The sequence below is a fragment of the Mesoplodon mirus genome (assembly GCF_964341445.2).
Source record: "Mesoplodon mirus genome assembly, chromosome: 5".
NCBI classification, from domain to species: domain Eukaryota; kingdom Metazoa; phylum Chordata; class Mammalia; order Artiodactyla; family Ziphiidae; genus Mesoplodon; species Mesoplodon mirus.
The window spans coordinates 40,121,975-40,147,273 of record NC_138980.1 but is presented as its reverse complement, the minus strand read 5'-3'; the positions used below and the strand labels follow the sequence as shown (position 1 = coordinate 40,147,273).

Sequence of the window (25,299 nt, the reverse complement as noted above, 5' to 3'; positions counted from 1 at the left end):
ACCCGCCCCACCGGAGGTTCGGTGGTTCCTGGCATGTTTCAACAGCTCCCTCTGGTGCCCAGCTCAGTGGGCGAGCTTGCAAGTCTGGGGTGTTCTGAGCTCCCAGGAGGGGACCAAGGTCACCTGGCCACATGGCTGAAAAAGCACTGGGGCTGCAGTTAATTAAGGGGAACCCCAGGGTGTGTGATAAGAGGCCTGGGGAGACAGCTGCTCATTCTGGGGTGTGGCGCTCAGCAGGGCGTAACCAAAAGCCACCATCTGCCTTTCAGGAAGTGTCTCAGGGACAACAACTCGAGGGTTGGACTCTTACCCATCACCTCTACACTCAGAACCCCTGGAGCAGGAATGGGGTCTGATTTGTCACTGTAACCCCAGTGCCAGGCCCCTGTGCAAATGTAGAGTGCCCTCACTCGGGTGGGGTTGGGGGGCTGAATCAGGAGGACCAGCAGCCGCCCTCAGCCCTGACTCAGCTGTCGGCAGCTGCGAGGGCCGGGAGCCACCTGCTGAAAATGGGTGCTCACATCACCTCCATGAGCAGCTGGTGTCGGGAGCCTCGGGCGGGGGCTTCCTCCCTCTTCCCTCCCCGCAGCTCCCAGGGGTGACGCACGCAAAGGCGGGGCTGCCTGACCCCGTCACCACTCTCAACCATCTTGCAGGGTGACTTGACGATCCCCAATATATCCCTGGGTCCTCCGGTCAGCCCCATGCAAAGACTGGCAATATTTTGCTTAAACCTGATGCTGGAAGGGCCAACTCTACCCAGAAGTGGGTTTTGAGCAGCTCGGGAACCGCACAGGGGTGCCTTCCGGAGTTCCATCAGGAGGAACTGAGTGAGCCTGACCCCACGTGTGAAGGGTCGCTGTCGTGAGTGAAAACCGACCAAGAAAGGCCGAAGGGTACTGCCCAGGATTCGGACGAAGGCCTCGATCCTGGCGGCCGAGCCCTGCGCTACCCGAGCCCTGCCCGCGGCCCTCTCCGGCATGTACCTTGAGCCACTGCTTCTCAGTCAGCGAGTCGCTGTAGTCCACCTCCTTGCGGTGGCGGGAGCCGCGGCCGAACATCTTCTCCTCCTCCTCCTCGCAGGTCAGCCGCTCCACCTCTGCGTCGTCCTTGATGATCCACGAAGGGAGCTCATCCTCCTCCATCAGGCGTGGCTTCCGCTTGGGGTTGCGGGCCTCCTCGCGCCTGCGGTCCAGGTCCATGCGCTATGGGGTGCGGGGCGGCAGGGGCAGAGGGGCAGGAGTCAGCACAGGGGGGACAGAGGAGATGGCCAGTGGGCACACGCAGGGGCAGCCTGACCGGGAGCTGCTTCCCTGCCTCGGGACCATTGCTGCAGCCGTAGTTAAACAGCAGCTTGGTCGTGCGGTGGCCGAGCTGGCCGGACTGCCATGTCAGACCTTGGCTGGGGCTCTGCTTCGGGGGCAGACAGAACTGGAAAGGACAGTGGAAAGGTGGTGGAATGGGAGCTGGAATGGGCAGCGGCTCCCCTGACCCACTGAGGCGATACAGGCTCAGCGGAAAGCACAGGACTGCTGGGGCCGAGGGCACCCCCAATTCCCCGATTCCGTGCCCACGAGGGGCAACAGGGCATCTGAGACCGAGGCCCTCGCCAGCCCCTCAGTCTTGGACAGTGTGGCTCCCTCTGAAAGGGAGCCTCAAGGACAACAGGCACTGGCCGGATGGAAGACCATAAACTGGAGCAGGGCTGGGTGTGTACGTGTGTCCTACCATCCCTACGACACACTTGGGAGGCTACGGAACAAAGATGGGTCAGTTAGGAGCCATGGAGGGGCCACCCTGAGGGCTGCCCCCGGCCCCGTTACCCACTGGGGATGCCACCGTCACTGAGACCTTTTGCTCTGTTCGGTGTCAGCAGGGAAGGGGTCGGGGGGCGGGGGGGGGGCGCGTGAGCCCCACTGCTCGCGGTTCACACAGGCGGGGAACCAAGCCCCTGAGGGTGCGCAGGGCCCGAGTGCCCGCGGCGCTCACCATGAACAGGTCGAACTCTTCCTCGTGCCGGGCAATCATCTGGTTCACCGTCTCATCATCAGGCACCTCGTCTTCTTCCTACAAGATGTCACACGTTTAGTTGGAGTGCGGGGAAACCAGGGTGGGAGGCGGCCGGGCTCGGAGGCGAGCGGCGGCGGTCCATGGGAAATGAGCTGGCGGTCCCAGTCCGGCTGCGGTGGATGGGGACCCACACGGCAGCGAGAGACGCACACGCACACGCACACGCACGCTCCGTGGGATCAGGGCCCTTGCTGGCCATCTCAGCCGAGAAGCCGAGGATTGAATGGGCATGGAGACTGAACTACCCCTCTCACCTTTAGAGGTGGCTCCTCCAAGTCGGGGTTGACGCCCGCTGGCGGAGGGGCAGTGTGGGCGAAGCTGGCACTGCCGCTGCCCGTGCTGCAGTGTCTGCTCTGTGGATAAATAGAGGACTTCAGTCTCCAGGGCTGTCAATCCGGCATCTTTCACCAGCAGTTTAGAAAAAAAAAACCACTTCAAAGAAAAAGCAAGTACTCATCCTCTTTCCTTTCAGCCCACACTCCCTTTACTCCAAAGGGATGCAAAAAAAATAAGAGTGCAAAAAAGGTAAAAAAACAAAAATGAAAGCCGCTCATGCGTCCACCACTCACGCCGGGGAGGGGGTCGGGGCTGGCGCTGCCCTCACCTCGTCCTGCTCCTCGTGCTCAAGGATGGCCTGGAGGAAAGCGCGCCTCTCGTGACTGGAGGACTTCTGGTCGAACATGCCGGCCTGGATCACCTTCTGGTCGACGTTGAGCTTGTACTTGGCCGCAGCCAGGATCTTCTCTTCCACGCTGTTGACTGTGCAGAGGCGGAGCACACGCACCTCGTTCTGCTGCCCAATGCGGTGGGCACGGTCCTGCGCTTGCAGGTCCTGGGGAGAGAGACGCCGGTCAGTCCCAAACAAGCTCTTTAAATCGTTAAGGGACAGTAGGTCACTGGATGCCACTGGGAAAGGCAGGGGTCTTCCAATTCTCGGGTGCCCGCCTGGCTGTTCTGCCCGCCACAGCCAGAAGCTGCACAGGCCAGAAGCTCAGGAACAAGACCTGGAGCCCATGCCAGGATGACTTCACCCCAAATTCCTGCAGAAGCGTCACTTTTTACCTTCACTGGGATTTGACGGACACTCAGGAAGAAACCACAGTTGTAGAGGGCCACCCCAGGGGGTTATACCCCAGCAGCTCCTCTCACAGCTGCACAGGGCCCCTTGGCTGCCCCGGGCAGGGCCTGGCTTGGCGTGGCTGTATCATGGCGAGGGCACTGTTTACAGAATGACGCCAAAGCTGGGCAGCACCACGGTGATGCCTGGTTTGATTGGAGGCCCTGCCATGCAAGCCGGGCCCAGGCCCCACCTCTCGGAGCCTCAGGATCCACTCTGCTGACACCAGCCCCTCTCGTGGCTATCGTGTGTGAGAGGAGCATCGGGTGCTCAGGCCAGTGCCTGGTGTGGAGCAAGCGCCCATAAAGTGGTAGGCATGGCGCCAACGCTGTATCATCACGTCCAGCGTAGACCCAGGAGGGGCTACGAGATCCTGTGTCTGGGGCCTGCAGCTGTGTGGGGATGACCTCCAGATCTGCACCTCATGGCGGCGGCAGAGGCCACACCTGGTGGGAACAGGTGTGCTTTGTGTCCACGGTTCGTACCGCCAACCCTGCCCCGCAACTCAGCCGGCGTGATTCCTAGCTCTGCAATGTGCTTCATGACCTCTGATGCCCCCCGGGTGTGGACGACAGGGCTCCACGGGGGTCTCTCCCCAAGACAGCCTGTGGGTGGGGGAAGCACACTGGAACCACCTCTCAGGAAACGGGCCAGTCACCAAGGTCCAGGCGGAAGCCACACCCCAGGCTGACGCAGCAACCACCCCAGGCACTCGTCTGTGAGGCGCCCGTGGTTTACACGCTGATAACCAGCTCTGCTGGGCTGTGGAGAAGGGCTCGCTCGCACCGTCAACAGGAGTGAAAGCTGGGGCAGCCTGCTGGAGGCCACTGTGGCAGAACCAACCAGAACGTGAAGGGACAGGCCTGTGGACCGAGCAATCCCACCTCTCAGGCTTGGCCTGGCCGGTGCTCCAAGAGAGGGACAAGAGGGTTCCCCAAGGGGAACAGAAAACCCGGACGTCTGCCAACTGGGGTTTGAATCAAAAATCCTGGGGCCGGGCTTCCCTGGTGGCGCAGTGGTTGAGAGTCCGCCTGCTGATGCAGGGGACACGGGTTCATGCCCAAGTCTGGGAAGATCCCACATGCCGCGGAGCGGCTGGGCCCGTGAGCCATGGCCGCTGAGCCTGCGCGTCCGGAGCCTGTGCTCCGCAACGGGAGAGGCCACAACAGTGAGAGGCCCGCATACCGCAAAAAAAAAAAAAAAAAAATCCTGGGGCCACCATATGCCAAGACGGCTGGCTGCTGAGGAAGCAGCTGGGGAGAGTCCCCGTGTGCTTGCATGGAGACATGAACACACCAGCTACTGGCGGGAAGAGACACGTGCTGGAACATGCCATGTTCATGTCAAAGCCAGAACATATGTGTGTACATGGGTAGATGCTGGCTCAGAGAAGAGCGGGGTTGGTGGGGAAGGGGAAAAATGGACTCTAATTTGTTACTTATTGGTATTTGCATTTGAAAAAAATTACTACTTTTATAGTAAGACCTAAGAAGTAAACACTTACTTTAAAACTACTGTACCGGGGCTTCCCTGGAGGCGCAGTTGTTAAGAATCTGCCTGCCAGTGCAGGGGACATGGGTTCAAGCCCTGGTCCGGGAAGATCCCACGTGCTGAGGAGCAACTAAGCTCATGCGTCGCAACTACTGAGCCTGTGCTCTAGAGCCCACGAGCCACAACTACTGAGCCTGCGTGCCACAACTACTGAGCCCACGTGCCACAACTACTGAAGCCCGTGCGCCTAGAGCCCATGCTCTGAAACAAAGAGAAGCTACCACAATGAGTAGCCTGCGCACTGCAAGGAAGAGTAGCCCCCACTCGCTGCAACTAGAGAAAGCCCACACGTAGCAACAAAGACCCACCGCAGCCAAAAAATAAATAAATAAAATATTTTTAAAAACAAACAAACAAACAAAAAACTACTGCATCTATAAAATACCACATCCCTGTTATCTACAGGCACGGAGCTCTGTGCAGGGTATGTGGATAAGAAACAAGGGCAGCAGTGCACAGAGCACAAAAAGTGTGCCCCAGTGTGGTTTTAGGAGGTGCCAGCATGAGAGCTGGGCCAGAACATGGTCAGGAAGGACCTGCATGACTAAACCAGTGACCATTACTGCCAGCTGATAGGACTGGGGCATCTTCCACTTTCTTTGCACATTTACGTGACACCAGAATTTTTTTTGTTTTTTTTTGGCTGTGCCACGTGGCTTGTGGGATCTTAGTTCCCTGACCAGGGATTGAACCCAGGCCCTCTACAGTGAGAGCGCAGAGTCCTAAACACCGGACCACCAGGGAATTCCCAGGATTTTTTTTAAATAACAATGGAACATGAATTTTTTCATAATCAGAGCAAAAAACTAGTTTTGTTTTGAGAAACAGAGGAAAGTAACTGCTCTCTGGGCTTCTCTCCAGGGGCCTCCGGGACTCCAGGAAAATGTCAAGAGGCCAGCGGGCACTCGTGCTAGTGGGCATGGTCTCCCTGAGGCTTCGAGCCCCTCCCCCTAGGGGGCCTGAGAGCTGTTACCTGGTGGGGGTTCCAGTCACTGTCGAATATGATAACAGTGTCGGCTGACTGGAGGTTCAGACCCAGCCCCCCAGCCCGGGTGCTGAGCAGGAAGATGAAGTACTCGGAGCCGGGCTCGTTGAAGGTCTTCAGCAGCATGCCCCGGTCCTCCGCTTTCGTGGTTCCTGCCGGGGGGTGGGGAGTGCAGGATTATTAGCAAGGTGACCGTGGCGGGCAGAGGGGGGGGCGGGCAGTGGTGCTGAGGAGACAGAGGAACACCTACATCAGGGAGCAGGTATAGCGTCCAAAGCCGTCCAACTCGGGCCACCCAAGCCATGGCCACTCGCTCAACACGTGGCCATGAGTGGTGACCGGCGAACAACTCAGATTTACGGTGACACTACTGACCGCCAGTCCTCCCACCCCAGGAGAAGAAAACGAGCCCCAACAGGCCCCTGGTGTCTCCTCCATGTAAATCGGGGCTGCTGTGGGACCTAAGTGGGCAGGTGCTGGAGCACAGTGCCCAGCGCCCAGCAGACACCCAGGCAATGGGGCTGCCCTGTGAGTCACCACCACCTGCCCTGCCCAGCTGTCCAGGGGGTGGCGGGAGACACTGCAGCAACACTGTTAACGCCGTGCCCCCAAACCCACGTGGGGTTTCCAGGCGGGCAGACGGGGCTGCTATGGTATCGAACAACTGGCCAGAGGGCTGGCGCCTGCCTCCATCCTACTGTGATGGGTTTTCTCCATTCACAAAGGGAATCATCTACAGGCGAGCACACGGGAGGCTTACAATGGAGACTTGTTTCCCTCTGGGCAGGATGGCTCCCCTCTTCATGGAGCCACAGGGACTCTAATGTGACGGCCCAGGACATGATCCTCAGCATCGTGATGCTCAGAGGGGCATCTAAGCTCCTCGGGCTACTGCCAGCCTGGAGAGCAGAGGTGCCTCTGGGGAAATCAGGTGTCATTCTTGGGTGTTGCTTCCAGCTACTCGCCTACATGTCACGATGAACAGCATGGAGGCCTGATGCCCACTGGCGCCTGGGCTGCCCCAGTTCCAAGGAGGGGCTGAGGCAGGCCCAGGTGGAGGCCCGATCCCAGATGCCCAGCCTGCACCCTCACTCTCGGCATTCTGACAGCAGAAGGTTCCACTCCACGTGTCACCGAGCCCCCACCCTTGCCGTTCTTTTTTTTCCTTCTGGCTGCACTGTGTGGCACGCGGGACCTTAGTTCCCCGACCATGGATTGACCCTGGGCCCCCTGCAGTGGAAGAGTGGAGTCCTAACCACTGGACTGCCAGGGAATTCCCCCCCTTTGCCCTTCTTTCCCAGAGTTTCCGCTCATGTGGCAGTGACCACATGAGGTGCCCAGAGATGCAGCCACAGCCAAGCAAACAAAAGTCCTCATCCTAGATAGAGGACTCTCATCACGGAGGAAAAAAAAAGGGGGGGGGCGGGCAAATGGATGGGCGCTGGGGTGGGTGGGAACACGCTCTTCACGTTCGGCCTGTCCTCTAGGGCTCGGGGCAGGGACACAGACAAGGAGTAGCACTCATGGAGGCTCAGCCCCTGAAGGACAGAGAGGCCACTGGGGAGGCCAGCACACAGAGGGAGGGGCGAGGTGAGCCTGGCCACGCAGGCCTTCCAAGCCGTGGGAAGCACCTGAAGGAGGGAGGTTTGAGGGAGGACCTGACCACAGCTGTGTTTGTAAAGGTCGCCCTGGACAGAATTCCAAGAAGATAGGGATGCAGCAAAGGTTCTGGGTGGGAGTGGGGAGGGCAAAGACCGACAGACAGATCCGCCCAGCAACCATGGGTCTGAAAAAAACCACAGTTCCACAAGATGTACCGTGAAAGACACAATGGCGGCAAAAAGGTTTGGGGTGTCTGGCCATGGCTGCACATAGCAACAAGCTTAGATAAAGGCTCTGAGAAGTGTGGTTTATCCCACACTTCTTAACTGTGTTTACCCTGGAGGCCCCCAAGTTCATTTTTCTCGAGAGCCCCATTCACTCCATCTGACAGACCCTAGAGGGGGGCTCCCTCTAGGGTCTTCCCGGTCAGTTGACACGTGTCAGAGCACGGGTCCTGCTCACTGTCAGCATCTCACTCAGCCCCCTCCTCCCCGGAGCTCCTGCGTGCTGGGAACAAGGCAGAGACAGGGCTTCTTATGAGTGCATGTGGTCACAGTCAGTGCTGTTCCCAGGGAACTCGCCGCTATCACCCCTGCAGCATCGGTTTTCCTCCCTCCCTTCCTCCCTCCGTTTCCTGCTTCTCTCAGTGCTCACGGTTCTGGCATGAATGGGCCCGATTCCAGCTCCAGAGCCAGCCAGGCAGTGGAGAGAAAAGCATGTCGCTCACAGCAGCCTAATGAAAGTTCACCCCCAGACCCCTGGGGAAAAGACAAGCTGCTTCTCTGTGCGGGACACTGAGCAGGGGGAAGGAAAGCCCGGAGGGGATGGCTAAGAATGACGCCAAAATGGAGGACAAAAGAGCCAAGAGTTCCAGAAAAGCCCCTCTTAACACCATCTGGGCACCTGGATCCAGCTGTGCCTGAAGTAAAGCCAACCCTTGAGGTTCAGTTATGTGAGTCTATCAAGGCTTCCTTCTTTATGCCCACAGGATACGGGTTTCTGTCACTTCCCACCATAACAGGACCGTAGAGCAACCCTTAACCACTGGACGCAGCGTTATGGTGCAAACACCATAAGCCTCACATTCAGGAGATCCAGCCACGATACTCCCAGGGCCTTCCCTCCCATTCCCGCAAGCCTGTGTCACTGAGTGAGCCGCTATGCCCACTCCTGCCACTAGACCCAGAGAAGCTTTGGCAGCAGTGGATAACGAGGCCACCCTTTAACAAACGTCTCTCTCCCGGGCGTACTCACCATCGAGCCTGAGGTATTTAAAGCCGCGATACGCAAAATAGTCTTCCATGATCGTCATGAGGGAGGTCATCTGACAGAACAGCAGCACTTTATGGTTGGTGGCCCGGAGTTTGGGGAGAATTCTATCGAGCAGCTCGAATTTCCCCGAGGCTCGGTACAGGTCCAGGCTGCGGAGTGGAGGGGGTGGGGAAGGATACACACACCACATGAACCACAGCGCCCTGCAGGCGGGCCAAGGACGACATGCGCTCCCATGCCCAGGCTACCTGAGGCGGCCTAGGCAGACTGGTCACCAGGCTCGTGGGCACACAAGTGCTTCCTTGGCAGACTACCCCTGCGCCCGCCCCTGCCCCCCTCCCCCCACCAAAGTTTCAGCAAAGCCATTTCAACCCAACTAAAATAAACTTGGTCATGAAATTACTGACCAACTTGGATACTTGTAAGGGCGAGAGAAGGTGCTATTTATTAGTAAAGATCCTGGGACAATGGGCACAGGGGCTGCCCCGGGAAGCCAGGCCTCCTGTTTAAGAACCTTCCAAGAGCAGAGGCTCCCAGAGGAGAGTGCCCACACCGCACCACACACAGGGCTAAGGGCCACTGCAACTTCTGTCATTCGCTCCTGGTTTATAGGTGTGGAAACTGAGGCTGGAGGACAGTGTGACACGGCTGCTGACCTGCCGGGGCCGGGCTCAAACCCAGGTCTGTGGGACCCCATTATGCAATTTGGTATAAAGGACTACACAGCTAAAGAACCTTTTGCCCTTTCATTCGGTGCCTCTGCTCTAGGGAAGAGTTTACTATCCCAGAGAAATAATGGTGGCTTTAGCGTTAAGAATGTTTCAACGCTGAAACCTTGAGGCAGCATTTGTGTCCCAACACCAGGCCTGAACGATGCCGGGGCTGCGCTTTATAAACAACCCTGGAGAAAACGCCCCCAGAGCAAGGTGCGTGGCGCACTGTATGAAGAGTATCCCTCTGTTGGTGGGTGGAGTTTAGGCTCAGAGTGGTTAGGAAAGCTGTCACAGGTCACAGAGCCCAGAGGTGGGGCCTGGAAGCCACGTGTGGTCACCTCTCCAAGTGGAGAATTTTTATTCTCTTCTTTGGGTTCATCTATGTTTTCAAAGTTTTCTGCCAGGAATATACTGCCTTTGAAATGAGACAAGTATAACAACAGAAATAAAGCCAACAAGAGAGAACTACTGGCACACAGGTGGTCTGCCCACCCCGTTAAGCTAGGAAGATTCTCACCCTTGGACGATGCCACCGGTAAACCCCAAGTGCTCGGAAAAGGACTCCTGCGATGGAACGAGAGGCGGGTCAGTGCAGGACAGGAAAAGGCGGCCAGGCCCCACGCCTCTGAGCCCTCCCACCCGTGCTCAGCGATCGCCCACGGCGGCCCCAAGGCCACACACAGATGCTGAATACAGCTTTTCTATCCCACTGACATCCCTTTCATCATGACCTAACACTCTTAACCACGGAAAGGAGCGCGCAAGGACGGCACGCGCCTGAGACCACACTTGGTGAGCTGAAATGGAACCCCAGGGGCCTCTGGCATGACCCCGGAACTTTATGCCAGAATGTACGGACATATGTATGCCTTTCAGAAGCAAGCATCCAGACTCTCAAGGGTACTGGGGCCCAGAAGGTTATGGCCAGAGCCGTCATGAAGAGGGACGCTGCTCTCCATGCTCTGCCCAGGATGGCCCCACGTGTCACCGCGTGGGGAAGGCTAGTAACCAACAAGCAGAGGCAGCACAACCCCACCGCGGGGGAAACGACTCCAGAGGACAGCCTCCGAAGGCTTCGGCAGTTACCTGAGGTGGGATTTTCATTTCTCTTGCATATTTCCCTACAGTTTGGATTCTTTACGATATATAAGCGCTTGCAAACAAAAAAATCCATAAAAAGACAAATGTACAAGCATCATCTAGTCTAAACCTTACAAGCTTTTTTTCTCTAAAGTTGCCAGAGAGAAGCGACCTAGTTCTGTCTCGGGGCTAGGCGCAGACAGACCCCTCTGAGAGCAGGGCCCTGTGCAGGGCTGAGGCCCACGGGCTCCGGGTGCCGCTGGGCCTGCCGCCCCGGCCCTGGGACTCACCTCGATGTGCTGGAACATGTAAGGGTGGTTGCAGATCTTCCTCAGCTGCATGATGGTGTTCATCAGGGTCTTGGTGCCACCTTTGCCCTGAGAAGGCAGAAGAGAGGCTCCCAAATCGGTCTTGTCCCGGGGTGGGGTGGGGGAGGAGGCATGGAGGAAGGACGTGAGAGGAGCTGTGGCTTGTGGCAGAGGAGATGGGGCGTGTGCAGCTGGCTCCGGTCGGGGCTCAGAGGCCTGAAGCCAGCGTAAAGCCAGCGCTGGGGGAAGTGGAGACCCCCTGGCACCCTGGAGGGTGGAGGGTGAGGAGGGGCCGGCAGGACACAGGGGAAAGGTGACTGGCAAAGAGCTGAGAGTGGACCACAAACACTTTGTGAGGCTGGCTCTATGGGCACTGGGGGGTCCCCGGGGCGGGGCTGCAGCCAGACAGCTTAGGAAGATCTCTGGCTACGGGGTGAAGGAAGGATGCCGGGGTGGGTGCCGTGGGCCAAGAAGAAAACCAGGAAACAGGGTGCTGCAACAGCTCGGGTAAGAAGGGGCCCAAACGAAACATCTGGAAGAGAAAATGGGGTGGCAGGGCCAAGCCCGAGGCCGCGGGGGCAGAAGTGAGGGGCCTGGGAGGACAGCTGCAGTCCTGGTGAGGGAGCAGGGGCAGTGGGGCCCAGGGCCCCGGAGGGGCCAGAAGGCAGCAGCCTGCCCAGCTCCCACTCCTCTCCACCGTAAACTAACGTCATCCCAACGCCACGTAATGCTGAGGTAAACGGGCTCAGTGGCCCTGGCCGTCGAGGCTCTTTCCCAGCTGGGGAGGTGGGACTTCCTAGAATATTCTAACGGCTGGGGTCCGTGCTGGGCCCCCCACTGCCGACTGATGCATCCACGGGAGAGAGCACTTCATGAGCAGAGGACCCCAGACTGCTGACTGGGAAGCTCGGGGGCCTCCCTGGAAACGGGCCATCAGCCTCTGCCCCCTCAGCCTTATGGACTGGACCCATCCACACCAGCTGTGATTTAAACCAGGCCCAACACCCTCGGGACCACGACCAGATGGGGCCTCGGCCACGACTATCACCTCCGAGGAGGCGAGAGCCTGCTGCTTACAGAGTGCACAAGCCCCCCACCCAGCGGCCCCCAGTGCGCCTGCCATGGACACCCGGGGGGGAAGGGGGCCCCGGGCCAACCTTCTTATCCTTCTCAGAGCCATCGGTGAGCAGCACCCCCTTGGCCTGCATGTGCCGGTAAAGCACGCGCTGCAGCGCGGACATGTCGCACTTGATGACGTACTCCACCTGCAGGGCACACGGCGCCGTCAGCCGGAACTGGAGCTGAGGGTCCCGGAGCCCAACGCCCAGCCTGGGCCCGTCTCTGATCGCCCAGCCTCTCAGAGGCATCCTGGGCCCTGGGCTGTGTGCTCTGATCAGGGCACACAGGGGTGACCGTGAGGAGACCCCATACGAGGGGAGATGGGATGTGGCAGACGTACCAGGGCAGAGAAATGTGGGGGGCTTCCTGGGCCAGACGGGACAACTCGGCTACCTTCCAAAGGCCTGCCCACAGCCGGCCAAGAAACAAAGCGCAAGTGTGACTGGTGGGGCGACTGGCCAGGGACCCCAAGCCCACCCAGGGGAGAGGGGAGGGGGTCCTGGGGGGACTTAGTGCTCTAACTTAGCACACCTGCCTTCCACTTGAGAGACCCAGTGAGGGCGAGTGACCCCAACGGATCGACTCCTGAATGCCGAGGCAAGACCAGGGCCAGGCCTGGGACCCAGGGAAGCCACCAGACTGGTACCACCCCAGGGAGGCCCCCTGGACGATGCTGCACTGGGACTTCCACTCAAAACAAACATGGTACGTGGAATTCCCTGGTGGTCCAGTGGTTAGGACTCGGCGCTTCCACTACCGGGACGCCAGGGTTTGATCCCTCGTCGGGGAACTAAGATCCCGCAAGCTGTACAGCGCGGCCAAAAAGAAAAAACTAAACGTGGTACCTTTTCAGGTAACTGAGCCTCGACTTCCTTCTTGAGCCGCCGGAGCAGGAAGGGCCGCAGCACTTTGTGGAGACGACGGATGATGAGAATGGTTTCCTCCTCGTTCAGGTCCACCTGGCAGCCCCAACGAGACATGCCAACCAAGCGTTACCTCCAAAGGAGGGGACAGGGATGCAGGGAAGGGCCATCTGGAGTCACCCTGTGCTCAGCACCTCCTTTTCAGACTACCCTAAGCTTCACAGGAGCCTGGCAGGGCAACCTCTTCCTCTGGAAAACTGCAAGGATCTAAGACCTTCCATGGAAGTCCTGGGACACGGAAGCCAAGGCCCCAGGGCACTATGAAACACAGCAGCACGCTGCATGGCTTTCCCAAGAGTAACAAACCCACGTGCCTGGAATCCTGCCAACACGTCCAAACGAAATCTGGACAGCACTGCGGGGGGCCACACAGATAGAGCGTGTGGTGTAACTGGGGGGTGCTCCAAGAGGGCTCTGTCACTGGAAGCCCAAATCAACTCTCATTTCGGCCTGAGTGGGACAGACGGAAAGAAATGCTGCTCTCCAAGGGAGCCTGCTACTCTGATAAAAATGTGAATTAAAAAAAATTTTTTTAAGTGGAAAGATGACGTCTGAACTTTTCTTCTCTGGGTCCCTTTGGGCAGAGCTTTTGCTCAACTTGAAAATACGTGAATCCAGAGCATTTGTTCCTCAGCTCCTGGAGGGGGGATCCCTGGGAATCTGAAAACTGGGGGCTCCTTTATTGAGATCCTTGGAAAGGCCTCAATTTCTCCTTCAGGAGGGCTTCTGCCTCAGCCGGTACCAAGGAGGCGGGACCCCATGGATTATGCTGACAGAGGCCCCGCTGTAAGAGCTGAGGAACAGCTGTCCCAGACCTGCCTAAGGAAAATCCGCTAACTGGGAACGAGTGAGCTGGGGCACGGCTGCCGTGGGCGGTGACGCTCAACATTAAGCCCTGTGATCGTGCCCACCTCCTCGGTTATCAGGCTCGGCCGCTAACCTCCTTCAACAGAAAACGCAGCGGCCACAGGCACACCAACAACGTCACTCCCAGCCACACAGACACTGAGAGACATTGGCCACAACCCACAGCCGTCTTTAAAAACAAAAGGGACAGAATCTGACCATGTCACTCCTTTCACTGAAACCATCCAAGCTACCCGCTGGCCTCAGGGTGAAAATTAAACTCTCCTCAGGCCCTCCAGCTGCACCTTCACACCTCAGGGCCATATTCCTCGCTGTCCCCTCCCTGTGCCTGGGGCACAGGGTCAGGGAAGCCCCAAGCATCCCGTGGGATTTCTCTGCCCTCCTCCTCTGGGGTCCTTTGGTGCCAGGGCTGCCCTGCGCTTCGCTGGGCCGGCTGTGGTGGGCACTCAACCCACAACGACCCAGGGAAGCCAGCTGGGCCGGGACCATCAACTTGGAGGGTCCTCGGAGCTGCTCGCGGCCAAGGCTCACGGCTCCCCACTCCCCCTCCGCCACCAAGTGGCCGGCTGCACACCCACCTTTTCCCCGGTCATGGCAAAGGGCGCGTTGAACCACTGCTCGAAGGTGCTGCAGCTCTTGAAGATGGTGGGCAGCAGGAAGTTGAGCAGCGCCCAGAGCTCAGGGAGCTTGTTCTGCAGCGGCGTGCCCGTCAGCAGCAGGCGGCGGGGGGCCACGTAGTGTGTGTTGAGGACCTGCGTCAGCTTGCAGTGGTGGTTCTTCATGCGGTGGCCTTCGTCCACGATCATGTACTTCCAACGGATCTGCGGGCCGAGAGCAGGAGGTCAGGGGAGGACAGGCAGCAGGGCTGCCCACCTGGGTGAGGATCTCATGGCCATTAGGCAAGAAGGCTCCGGGCAGAACGGCCTGCTGAGCTGGAGAACGTGAGCACGACAACAGCCCCTGATGAGGGACCAGCTCACACCACAGCCTCTGTAAAGCAGGGGGTAAAGACAGACACGTGGACAGGGAGACACGGCTGTGACCTGCGACTGGGTGAACAAATCCAGGGGCACAAAAGTACTTTGGTTTCCCAAGAAAATTATATATGCTAGTACATGACACAGAAAAACACCCCAAATAACAACCCCCCTGCTGATCAGAGGCCCTCAGGGGTGGGGTCTTCAGGAGATTTGGTTCAGTAATGGGTGCATTTCCAGTCAGCAGGCGGCAGCTCTAAGGCAGGAGCAGCACAGGTGGGTTCAGACGGTGGGCTCTGGGGGCCCCGGCTGCGCCCCAGCGCCTGTCAGTGGCCACACGGCTGGTGGACACAGGCTAGATGCCGATTCTAACCATGAGTGTGAGTCTGCAGGTGGGAGCCGCAGGTGTAAATCCCTATTTACATGTGACTGTGACGAGCTTCAGAGCCACTCTGGCTTTGGCTTCTTTGGCATGGCCTGGCTGAGGAACTGCACATCAGCTGTCCCAGACGAAAAGGGCAGAACCGACTGGGGGAGGGGCCCAGCAGCCATTTCCCATGAGGAACCCCCATGGCAGGGGGTTTATGTTAATTAAAGCCACTGTCAGACAAACACAGGATTTTCAGAGCCCCGTTCTCATGCTTGGGATGGGCCTGGCTTTGTACTGGGTCAGAAGGGTGAGCCTCCACACTGGACACCAGCTCCCTGGGCCCCAGTTTCCTTATCTGTAGCTCAGAGATGCACATCAAGCACCAAATGTCATCAGTACGACCAAGGCTGACCGGTGTGGTAACACGTAAATATCTCCTCCATCCACTGGGTCAAAAACCCTACCACTTGACTTAATCCCCTACACGGTTAGTGAGGCCAGATGCAGCACCTTCTGGCTCAACCCTTTCCCAAACCGGGAAAAGAGCTTTTTGTAGGCGAGGGATGGTGCCTGTCTCATATCTGGGTCATGGTTTATTCTCAGTAGTTCCCTGATGGCCCAACTAGAGCTGCCTTCACAACTGGGTCAGCTAAGAGGCTGCCCCGCGTGCACAGCCCCCACTGAATGCGCCAACCCAGTGGTCCAAGGCTGACAGAACACATGGGACGTCAGAGTGCTTGGACCTGGATACCAAATCCCTCCTGCTTCGTGGGCCGCTTTCCTGTAGGCTGTGGTAGGGAGACAGAGCCACCAGGGAGGGAGGTCTGAGGTCTCTAGAGACAGGCGGAGACAAGGGGGGCCTCACCACAGCCCTGCCAGGGACACGGCAGGCAAGACAGGTGGGTCGAGAGTCACTGCGTGTGACCAGGCTCTTCGGGCAGAAGGCCCGAGAGGAGCCAGTCCACATGTTGCGTAGACGGAGCCAGTCTCTGGACGTGGCCCAGGGCCAGCCTGGGGACAGATGGTTGGAGAGGCAAGCCCAAGGTCACCTCGACTGGGGCTGTTCGCACACACAGAGCAGCTGTCTTTTTACACATATGCGGGGGAATCACTGAGAAATGTCTTCGGGGGCTTTGAGAAGATGGGAAGCGTGACACACTTGCGACAATCCTGGGCTGGATCACGGGCTCCCTGACAGCACGCGACGGCCTGGGCTGGCTTGTTCTACAGGCAGACACGCTACCTTTGCAAGGATGTGCTTGTCTTTAATGATGTACTCGTACGTTGTCAGCAAGACGTTGAACTTGCCGCTCCGGAGCTGGGGGACGAAAGCACGTCTGGCTGCTGGAGAGCCCTGTGAGGGAGAGAAGACACGCGTGCCTCAGCCTCTGGGCCCTGGGTCCTGGCCCCTCACCCCGGCAAGGGCAGAGGGCCAAGTGTGGGGAGCGGAGAGAGGAGTGTGGGTCCTGGGCGGCCCAGGCCCCTGGGAGGCTTGCTGCCTGCACCTCCATCGGCCCCACTCCTGATGGTCATCCAGCTCCGCTTCCCACACCCTCCTCTTCCCGGGTCCCCATCTCAGGCCTCCAGGCCTTCCACACAGGCGCAGACCGCTGTGATCACTCCCAAAGGGCAGCTCCAGCCTCTCCCCGGTTAGCAAATCTGCCCCGTCCCTCCTGTTCCAAGCTCACGTTCCAGACAGAGCTGCACTCGGTTCCCATAAGCTCTTGCCAGCCGAAGGATTTTTAGCTCCTCAAACGCACCAAGTTCTCCCCACACACGCTGTCCCCTCTGCCGGGACCCGACTTTCCCCATCATGGGGCTAAGAGCCTCTCAGCACAGGGTGGCGAGCCTGGACCTGGTAGACCTATGGCCAAGGGCACAATGGGGCTCTGCCACTGAGTGGCTGTGCGAGGCCCTCTCTGCCTCTCTCCCCACGAGGTCAAGAGGCACATTTAGTCCCCACTTCACAGGCGAACTGATCCAAGGGCGGCACTCAGAGCAGGACTGCACGGGGCCCACGTGTCCCGGTGTCCCCCGTCACACAGCAGCCCACAGTGGACACTCGCTAAGTCATCCCAGGTGAATGGGTTTTAACCAAAGCTCGGCAGGAATAACGAAATCTTCAGGTGAATGCGTTAATGTCACCACATTCCACAAACTGAGTCCATAACTTCAGTTAAAAAAGAAGCATCACTCCTCGAAATAAAGTGATCCAAACCCTGTGTGAATGGCAGGATCCCAAGTGTATAACATAAGAAGACGCACACACACACACATGCATCCTGTCATTAATGCAAGTTGATGCCCCTCTTCACCCACACGTATCCCCTATTCTCCCACCCTGCCCATGCCCACCTCCTCAGGGGGCGACGTACCTTGTAGGACACCTTCACCACCGAGGGGGCCCACTTGTCAAATTCGTATGCCCAGTTGGACAGCGTTCTGGTGGAAACAAGGAAGGGAGAGTCAGGGTCTAGTTCCGTTGCCAGCAACTGTCCAACAGATGTCCACAAGGAAGTGAAGCTGATGTGTGTGTGACCCTCAGAGCTGGCCGGGTAACGGAGCATCTGAGGGAAGGAGGGGACGGTGCCCCAGGTGGGAGACACAGGGACACACAAAGGCATGGTGGTGGGTATTGGGTCAGCCTCCGCCAGGTCGGCCTGGGCTGGAGCAGGGCGGCCGGAGAGGGCCAGGACCAGGAGCTGGACCCTGGAGATCAGTTCTCTGTCACCGCTGTGTGGCCACAGGCCCCTGTGAGAACACACCACACGCTGCAGACCTGCTGCCCAGAAAAACGCAGATTCACGGTGCCTCATTTCAGGCTCAGGACACTGGGGGTGGGGTGCGGGAGTCATGCCACGGAGGTCGGGGCTGTAGGAGGCACCACCGAGTCGCGGTGCCACGTCAAAATGAAACTGGCAGCCACTGAAGGTTCCTGCCCGGTAAAAGACAGAATGAGGATGGGAGGCAGGTGAGACCAAGCCAGGCCCGGGCAGAAGACTGCAGGAGGGGGAGCGCAGGAGGGCTCGAGGCCAGGAGGAGGGGGGACAGACAGAGATGGGCAGTGAGCGGACACGGGGGCGGGTGAGGAGGGACAAGTCACCCCTGACTACAAGAGAGAACCTCAGGAGAGGGTGACAGTGACAGTAAAGCCAAGTTCAGAGCGGGTGGGCTCTCAGGGAAATACTGGGACACAGAGTCTTCGGTGGGGGAGGGAACTCACTCAGACAGTCTAGACCAGGGGGGTTGTAAAGACAGGATGCAAAAGCCAAGTGGAAGAGACTGCTCATGGCTCACCTGGCTCCTCCCCGCAAGAAGCTCCACTGAGGAGCTCCCCCAGCAGCCAGGGCCAACCAGGTGGGCACAGTCTGAGCCAATGAGATGGAAGTTTAAGTCGCTGGGCTGTAAGTCAGGGAAAGGTCTTGAAGGAGGGTGGAGACTCAGCTGCCATACGCTCCTGCGGCCCTGGGCCCCGCCCATCATTCTGGGAACCCAGAGGAGATGACGGAGGCAGCGGCCATCTTGCAACCATGAGGGTAAAAGCCTAGGGGCAGGAGTCAGATGCTAAGGATGACTGAGCAGAAGACTGCAGGAGCCTGGGTCCTAGAAGCTTGAAGCCACCTGGCTGTGGGATTCCCCTTACTGAGGATCAGCAAGATCGCCCTGGTTCAGTCACCGAGGTCTGGTTCCTACTGCAGGGAGCAACAGGGGAAGGTCGGGGCACTGAGAGAGAGAGAAGCCAAGGGCCAAAGCCTGGGGTGGGGGAAGGGCATCTGCAGAGGGGGAGAAGAGCTGAGGGAGAGTCGGGACGGAAGTAAGGAGACAGGCCAGAGTCAGGGGTCCAGAGGGAGGCAGGACAAGCAAACTCACGGCGGAGAACAGCATGCCCCAGCAGGTGGATGGGACAGCGCGACACTCACAGTCTGAAAACACCCCCCAGGGCACAGGTGGCTCCTGGAGATGAAACTCAACAGACTGGGCCCCGGTCTGGGTAGCACAAGCATGAAAAGGGCTGAAGATCAACACACGGGGTAACTTCACTGAAGGGAATGGGGGAAAGCAGCCAACTTAAATGACCTTGGAAAAGATGTTTTGGTTGAAAACTGTAAGTCTAAGGACAAAAGGAACTGGATCCCTAGTTAGTAAGGTTGTTCCTCACAGGCTAAGTATTCTGAAAGCACTGTACATGCACACTGGGAACGGACACACGAGTAAGGAGAAAGGCTAGAATGAGCCCTGTGGTCCCGGCTGAGTCAAAGACAGCAGTATGGTCACACTTAACAGAGACACAGATGACCAGACGCATATCATGTCAGCACGTGTGCACTAGGGTCAGTACACGTATATACGTATACTTCCTAGCACTGCACACTGAGAGGGCCTAGAAGCAATGACACCCCAGAAGCAAGGAGCACACCCAGCACCCAGGGTCGAGAGTCACTGCGTGTGACCAGTCTTGGTTTCTAAGACCATTTTCTAATAAGGGAAACCAGGGCTTCTTGGAGAAATGGCTGGTTCTAGGCCTGGGAGGGAAATGTACCAGCTGAGCTTGGAGCGTCTTTGGGTGCCAGAAAGAAAGACGTGCTCAAAAACCCCACAATGATGGCGGCATGTCAAAGGAACACAGCAGCCAACTGAGAGGGTTCCCGATGGCCAAGGCTGGAATGATTTGAGCAACAAAATAAACCAGTATTGGAGTTTAACCCAAAGTATAAAATAAATATCCAGGAGTCCATATTGATATAAATGATTGAATACATTCACAACTGGGGGAGAAGAGAGAAATCTTCCACACAGGAAAACTCCAAAAAATTTATGTAGTGATTTCACCTTCAAGGAGGTAGCTCTTAATTGCCCACCTATTATGTGTGGGCTGAACTTAGTGACTTTTTTCCAGAATACAGTATGGAAGGGGGAAAAAAGAATAACTTCACAGTGGAGACACCTGACACACACTACCTCAGCCCGGTGATCAAGGTCAACCTCAAGAGTGAAAAGTCATGTAGACAGTAACTGCCCCCTGTTGTGAGGTGATAAGATGCGTGCTTCACTTCTGGTCTTCGTCCCGAAACCTGCCATCCCATTTAAGGATGAAAAAATCACCAAACAGACCCAGGCTGAGGCACATCCTACAAAACACCCAACCAGTTCTCCTTAAAACCATCAAGGTCACCAAAATTACACCAAGTCTGAAGAATGGTCACAGACCAGAAAAGACTGAAGAGATGTAAAGGGTAAATGTCATATGGGGGACCAGTCCTGGGACTTCTGGAAAAAACCTGGGAACAGGAGAACCATTTTGTGACCCATGCAGAGCTGGGAAGAAGGATGCCCAGATGGCCTGAGGAATCCTGGCCCCTGGAAGGGTGCCTGCTGGGAGGAAGAGACCAACGGTACCAAGAGGTGGCAAGTGAGAGAGCCTCCTCTGGACGCCGCTTGTGTATCCAGATGCCACCTGAGCGCCTGTGGTGCCTGGAGCAGGCTGGGATGCGATCGACAGGGCTCGGTGCCCCAGCAGTAAGTGGACACAGTGTCTGCACAAATGGTTCCACTCCACATTTCTAGTGGGCAGTTATCTGACTCCTGTGACAACCTTGTGTGGAATTTGCTCATTGTGGGGCCTGAAGAGGACACCAAGGACATCCGGTGAGAGATGCCCCAACAGGAATCGTGGACGGGCACTCCAGCACCTGCCCTTCTTCTATCCTGAGCCTTGACACCAGAGGCAGGTGGCTATGGGCTGAGTTGTGTCCCCCCAAAATTTGTATGTTGACATCTTCGTGCCCAGCACCCCAGAACGTGACTATATTTGGAAACAGAGTCTTTAAAGAGGTGATGAAGGAAAAATACGGTCAGTGGGGCGAGGCCTAATCCATGACCGGTATGACTTTGTTATAAGAAGAGGAAATTAGGGCACAGACACACATAGAAGGAAGGCAATGTGAAGACACAGGGAGAAGATGGCCATCCACAAGGCCAGGAGAGAGGCCTAGGGAGAAGCCAGCCCTGCTGACACCTTGTTCTCAGACCTGTGGCCTCCCGGGAAATAGTGCCTATTGTTTAAGCCGCCCAGGCTGTGGTCCTTCGTGAGGGCGGCCAAGCAAACTAACACACAGGCGTCTGAGCACAGGCCGGGCTGCTGGTGACCTCGCAGGGCTGGGCCTTCCCACTGGGCACTTCTGGCACCTGGGGTGGGCACACTCACGAGAGAGGTACTATGATGAGGAAGGGCCCGTTGATCCGCTTGTGCTCCATGAGGTACGTGATGAGAGCGATGGTCTGGATGGTCTTCCCCAGGCCCATCTCATCAGCCAGGATGCCATTCAGGTTGTTGTTGTACAGGGACACCAGCCACTCTAAGCCTTTGATCTGCAAGGAGAAGCGGCCAGGACTGAAGCCCAGGTTGGGCTCGGGGGTGTTCCCCGCGCTTCGGAGACTCACAAGTTCTGCCCCAGCCAGGGACCTCCTGCGGCCATCTTCACTTGGTATTTTGCTCTGAGTCAACCCACTCCTTTCCCACTCAGCCTCATCCTCAGCAATCCTGTCTCTGAAATCACAGGGTTGCTGTGCTAATGAGAGATGTATATGAAATGTCCTTTCTGGGTGCACATATAAATAGCTAAGCTTCTCACTGTTACAGTGTCCGTCTGTCACTGCCTGACACCAAGCCACACAGCACACTGGGACCAACCTGCCCTCAACCATGTGACACTGGATTCAGGAGAGCGTTGGGGTTTCAGGGAAACTTGGTGATGAGTCCACCACATGACTGACAACTGCCTCAACAGCATTTCAAGATTAACTGAAAGGTTTCCAAAGCTCGTGAACCTTTCTGAAACACAGTCAATTAGAGAGAATATTGTCTTCAGGGAAAATCTGGAAATTTTCATAACAAATTAAGCAAGTTAAGTCTTTTTTTTTTTTTTTTTTGCGGTACACGGGCCTCTCACTGTTGTGGCCTCTCCCGTTGCAGAGCACAGGCTCCGGACACGAAGGCCCAGCGGCCATGGCTCACAGGCCCAGCCACTCCACGGCATGTGGGATCTTCCCGGACCGGGGCACGAACCCGTGTCCCCTGCATCGGCCGGCAGACTCTCAACCACTGCACCACCACGGAAGCCCGCAAGTTAAGTCTTGGCCATGTTCTGATTTCTCTAATTGCACTGGTCTCTGGAAAGTTCCACTGGTCACAGGATTCACCTTTGACACTTGATATCAGCACGGAGGTTCTGAGAGTTCTTTTAAGGGAAGTTGGGGATCAGGGGTTACAACCAAACTGGGTATCAGGGACACGTGTTCTTTGGTTGGGGATATACCAGCTGCCTCTTGGGAGCTTACAGGTGAGCCTGGGATATGGGGCCACAGGAAAAGAGATTTTTACTACGAGCAGCTCCATTTCTTGGCTGTTCCAGGCCAGACCCTGACAAAGACCTTCAGAGGCATCACCACTTCACCCTCAGAGGCTGGCAGGAGGGGCTGCTGCCCCATTTCCCAGAAGGAAGGACCGAGTCTAGGGCTGCTAACCTCTCCTGCTTTGCTGCCTCATGCTGCACAGAGCTCCAGGAAATATGTACTGAGCACCCATAGGCCCACACCCGGTCCCATTCTGGCTCGGCCATTCCCAAACTGTGTGATTTTGAGGAATCGCTGTACCTCTCTGTTCCTCGGTTGTCCCTCCAACCACCCCCCGGCCCATGAAATTTGGAGGACCACAGCACCTACTTCAGAGTGGCTGAGGGAATTCAGATGCTAACAGCCTATAAAGTGTTTCTATTCTGCTTGGCACATATCAAGCACCCAGCAGATACTGATTTATTGCAACATTTCATTTCCTCTTGGTCAGACCATGATGCTGCTTTACAGATGAGGAGACCGAGGCTCAGAGGGGAAGAGTGAGTTGCCCAAAGACCAAGAGTGGACTGTGAACTCAGGTCTGCCTGCCTTCAGCAGCCACCCACGACCTGGAAACCCCTCTGCCGAGACTGCTCTGTGGACATGGCCCCCTCCAACCTACCTGGTACTGCTTGAGGACGCCGTTGACCATGAGCGCTGACTGCTTATCCACCCTCTCGGTGACAGCGTGGGCCACGGCATAATAGGACTGCAGGCCACGAGCGAGGGCCTGCGACACGCCATACTCGTCATCAACATCTTGTTTGGCGTTCCTGGGAGCAAGATCAAAGGGCTGTGTGAAGACACACATTCCTACTTGTGACAATGTGCTTCTGACACAAACCTCCGCAGAGCAGCTTTATGGCCTGAGCCTGAAGATAAGCCAAAGAGCAGCTGCACAGTCTGAGGACAGGCAAGGCAGCAAATACTAATCCAGGTGGGCCCAAGACTAGACTTCTGGGTGTCATGGGAATCAAGTCACCGTCACACCACAGAAGGAGTGTTACTTTTAGCCAGAGGCTGGTCACATGGCCCACCCTCTCTACCGGGAGTTCAAGAGTCTAAAGGGAAAATGTACACTCAACAGCCTTGCACAAACCAGAATCATTATACTTTGGCTGTTTTGTAATCTAATCTAGAATTCTTTAATTAAAAAAAACTTTTTATTATTTTATTTTATTTTTTTGGCCGCACCACGAGGCTTGCAGGATCTTAGTTCCCCAACCAGGGATCAAACCCAGGCTCCTGGCAGTGAGAGTGTGGAGTCCTAACCACTGGACCTCTGGGGAACTCCCTAGAATTCTTTTTTTTTTTTTTTTTTTTTTGCGGTACGCGGGCCTCTCACTGTTGTGGCCTCTCCCGTTGCGGAGCACAGGCTCCGGATGCGCAGGCTCAGCAGCCATGGCTCACGGGCCCAGCCACTCTGTGGCATGAGGGATCTTCCCGCACCGGGGCACGAATCCGTGTCCCCCACATCGGCAGGCGGACTCTCAACCACTGTGCCACCAGGGAAGCCCCCCGACTATCTCTTAAACACAGGATGAGCCACGTGAATGGACGGAACGTCACTTGACCCCTACAAACATCAGTGACATCTGAAGTAAGTCAATCTGGTGTTTGTGGTCCCACAACGGCTGCCGGCTGGACAGTGCTGTCCAGGGAGAAGCTGGGATTCTAACGGCTTCTGCCGGTGCCACCTCGCAGGAAGCTGGTGGAGGGAGGGATGCCTTACTCAATGATGTGCCGGGCATCCACCTCGGAGACGTCGTCGCTGTCTGGATCTGGAATCTTCTTCTTCTCCTCCACGGGCAGGGAGGGAGGCTGTGCTGGCTGCGGCTGCTCCTCCTCCTCCTCCTACCAAGAGACAAGCCAGTTCACCTCAGGTCACCCCAGAGTGATACTTTTACAACCCATGTGCCCTCTTCCTACCAATCCCAAAACATGTCATACTTTTTATTTGCATATTCTTTTAATTGCTCAGTATATGATTTTTAGTTTTCTTAGCAGAGTCCAGACACTTCTTTTTAAGGACCTCTCAGGGTATGCTGTACTTCTGTTGCACCCAGCCCCCCGTACACAATGCACACTACTAAAACAGCTTTTCCCTTCTCTTGGATTTCCTAGGTATTAAACATTTTATAGGTAATCTTCAATATTTACTGCTCTTGATTTACTTTCAGCTTTACTGACATGGCCAAAATGTCTAAAATATGTCAAATAAGACTGATGATAACAGGCAACATAGTTTACTAAGAGGTTTTCTATAAATCTGTATATTAAGTATGAGTGTGGTGTTTCATTAAAAGGATTTTTCAACATTTACTGAGCAGATAATAAAGGGGATTTTGTATGACATACTGAAAAAACACACACAAATACATTTCCCAATATTAAACCATCCTTGTATTCCTGTATAAATCACACAAAATGTGTGTGTATAATGGAACTGCTATAAAACTAAAAAAAAAGAAAAAGTATCTGTAATTAACCTGTCAAATTATTCCAGTCAAAACCCAGTGGGATTTCCTTTGGAGCATGCAAAGTAATTTTACAGATCATTTGGAATAATCAACAGGTAATGACAGCACAAACATTTTGGTCAAAAAAATCATAACTGGTAAGACTTATCCTACTTGATATTACTATGCTGGGAATTAAAATAGGAATGGGAAGCCTGGCTAATTCCAATTAAAGGGGTCAGCAAATTTTCCCCTCAAAAAGTGACTTTAGGGGTTTCCCTGGTGGCTCACTGGTTAAGAATCTGCCTGCCAGTGCAGGGGACACAGGTTCGAGCCCTGGTCCGGGAAGATCCCACGTGCCACGGAGCAACTAAGCCCGTGCGCCACAACTACTGAAGCATGTGCACCTAGAGCCTGTGCTCTGCAACAAAGAGTAGCCCCTGCTCGCCGCAACTAGAGAAAACCCACGTGCAGCAATGAAGACCCAACGCGGC

At 56.4% G+C, this 25,299-nt stretch overlaps 1 protein-coding gene across 8 annotated transcripts in view; it reads right to left on the bottom strand.

Annotated features, from left to right (window-relative positions):
- Positions 1 to 25,299, bottom strand: part of SMARCA4 (SWI/SNF related BAF chromatin remodeling complex subunit ATPase 4) — an 85,581-nt gene that overhangs the window by 21,307 nt on the left and 38,975 nt on the right. For 4 of the 8 annotated variants that reach the window (XM_082620549.1, XM_082620551.1, XM_082620550.1 and 1 more), the window contains exons 14-29: positions 24,079 to 24,200; positions 22,969 to 23,119; positions 21,160 to 21,323; positions 17,330 to 17,396; positions 16,198 to 16,308; positions 14,186 to 14,428; positions 12,663 to 12,776; positions 11,856 to 11,963; positions 10,681 to 10,767; positions 9,828 to 9,874; positions 8,580 to 8,746; positions 5,712 to 5,875; positions 2,675 to 2,902; positions 2,325 to 2,423; positions 1,990 to 2,067; positions 987 to 1,205 (exon numbers count right to left, since the gene is read on the bottom strand). In XM_082620549.1, the coding sequence (XP_082476675.1) occupies positions 987 to 1,205; positions 1,990 to 2,067; positions 2,325 to 2,423; positions 2,675 to 2,902; positions 5,712 to 5,875; positions 8,580 to 8,746; positions 9,828 to 9,874; positions 10,681 to 10,767; positions 11,856 to 11,963; positions 12,663 to 12,776; positions 14,186 to 14,428; positions 16,198 to 16,308; positions 17,330 to 17,396; positions 21,160 to 21,323; positions 22,969 to 23,119; positions 24,079 to 24,200 (2,169 nt within the window). The remainder of the gene's footprint in view (positions 1 to 986; positions 1,206 to 1,989; positions 2,068 to 2,324; positions 2,424 to 2,674; positions 2,903 to 5,711; positions 5,876 to 8,579; positions 8,747 to 9,827; positions 9,875 to 10,680; positions 10,768 to 11,855; positions 11,964 to 12,662; positions 12,777 to 14,185; positions 14,429 to 16,197; positions 16,309 to 17,329; positions 17,397 to 21,159; positions 21,324 to 22,968; positions 23,120 to 24,078; positions 24,201 to 25,299) is intronic. The other 4 variants (XM_082620554.1, XM_082620555.1, XM_082620556.1 and 1 more) reach the window with 2 other exon arrangements.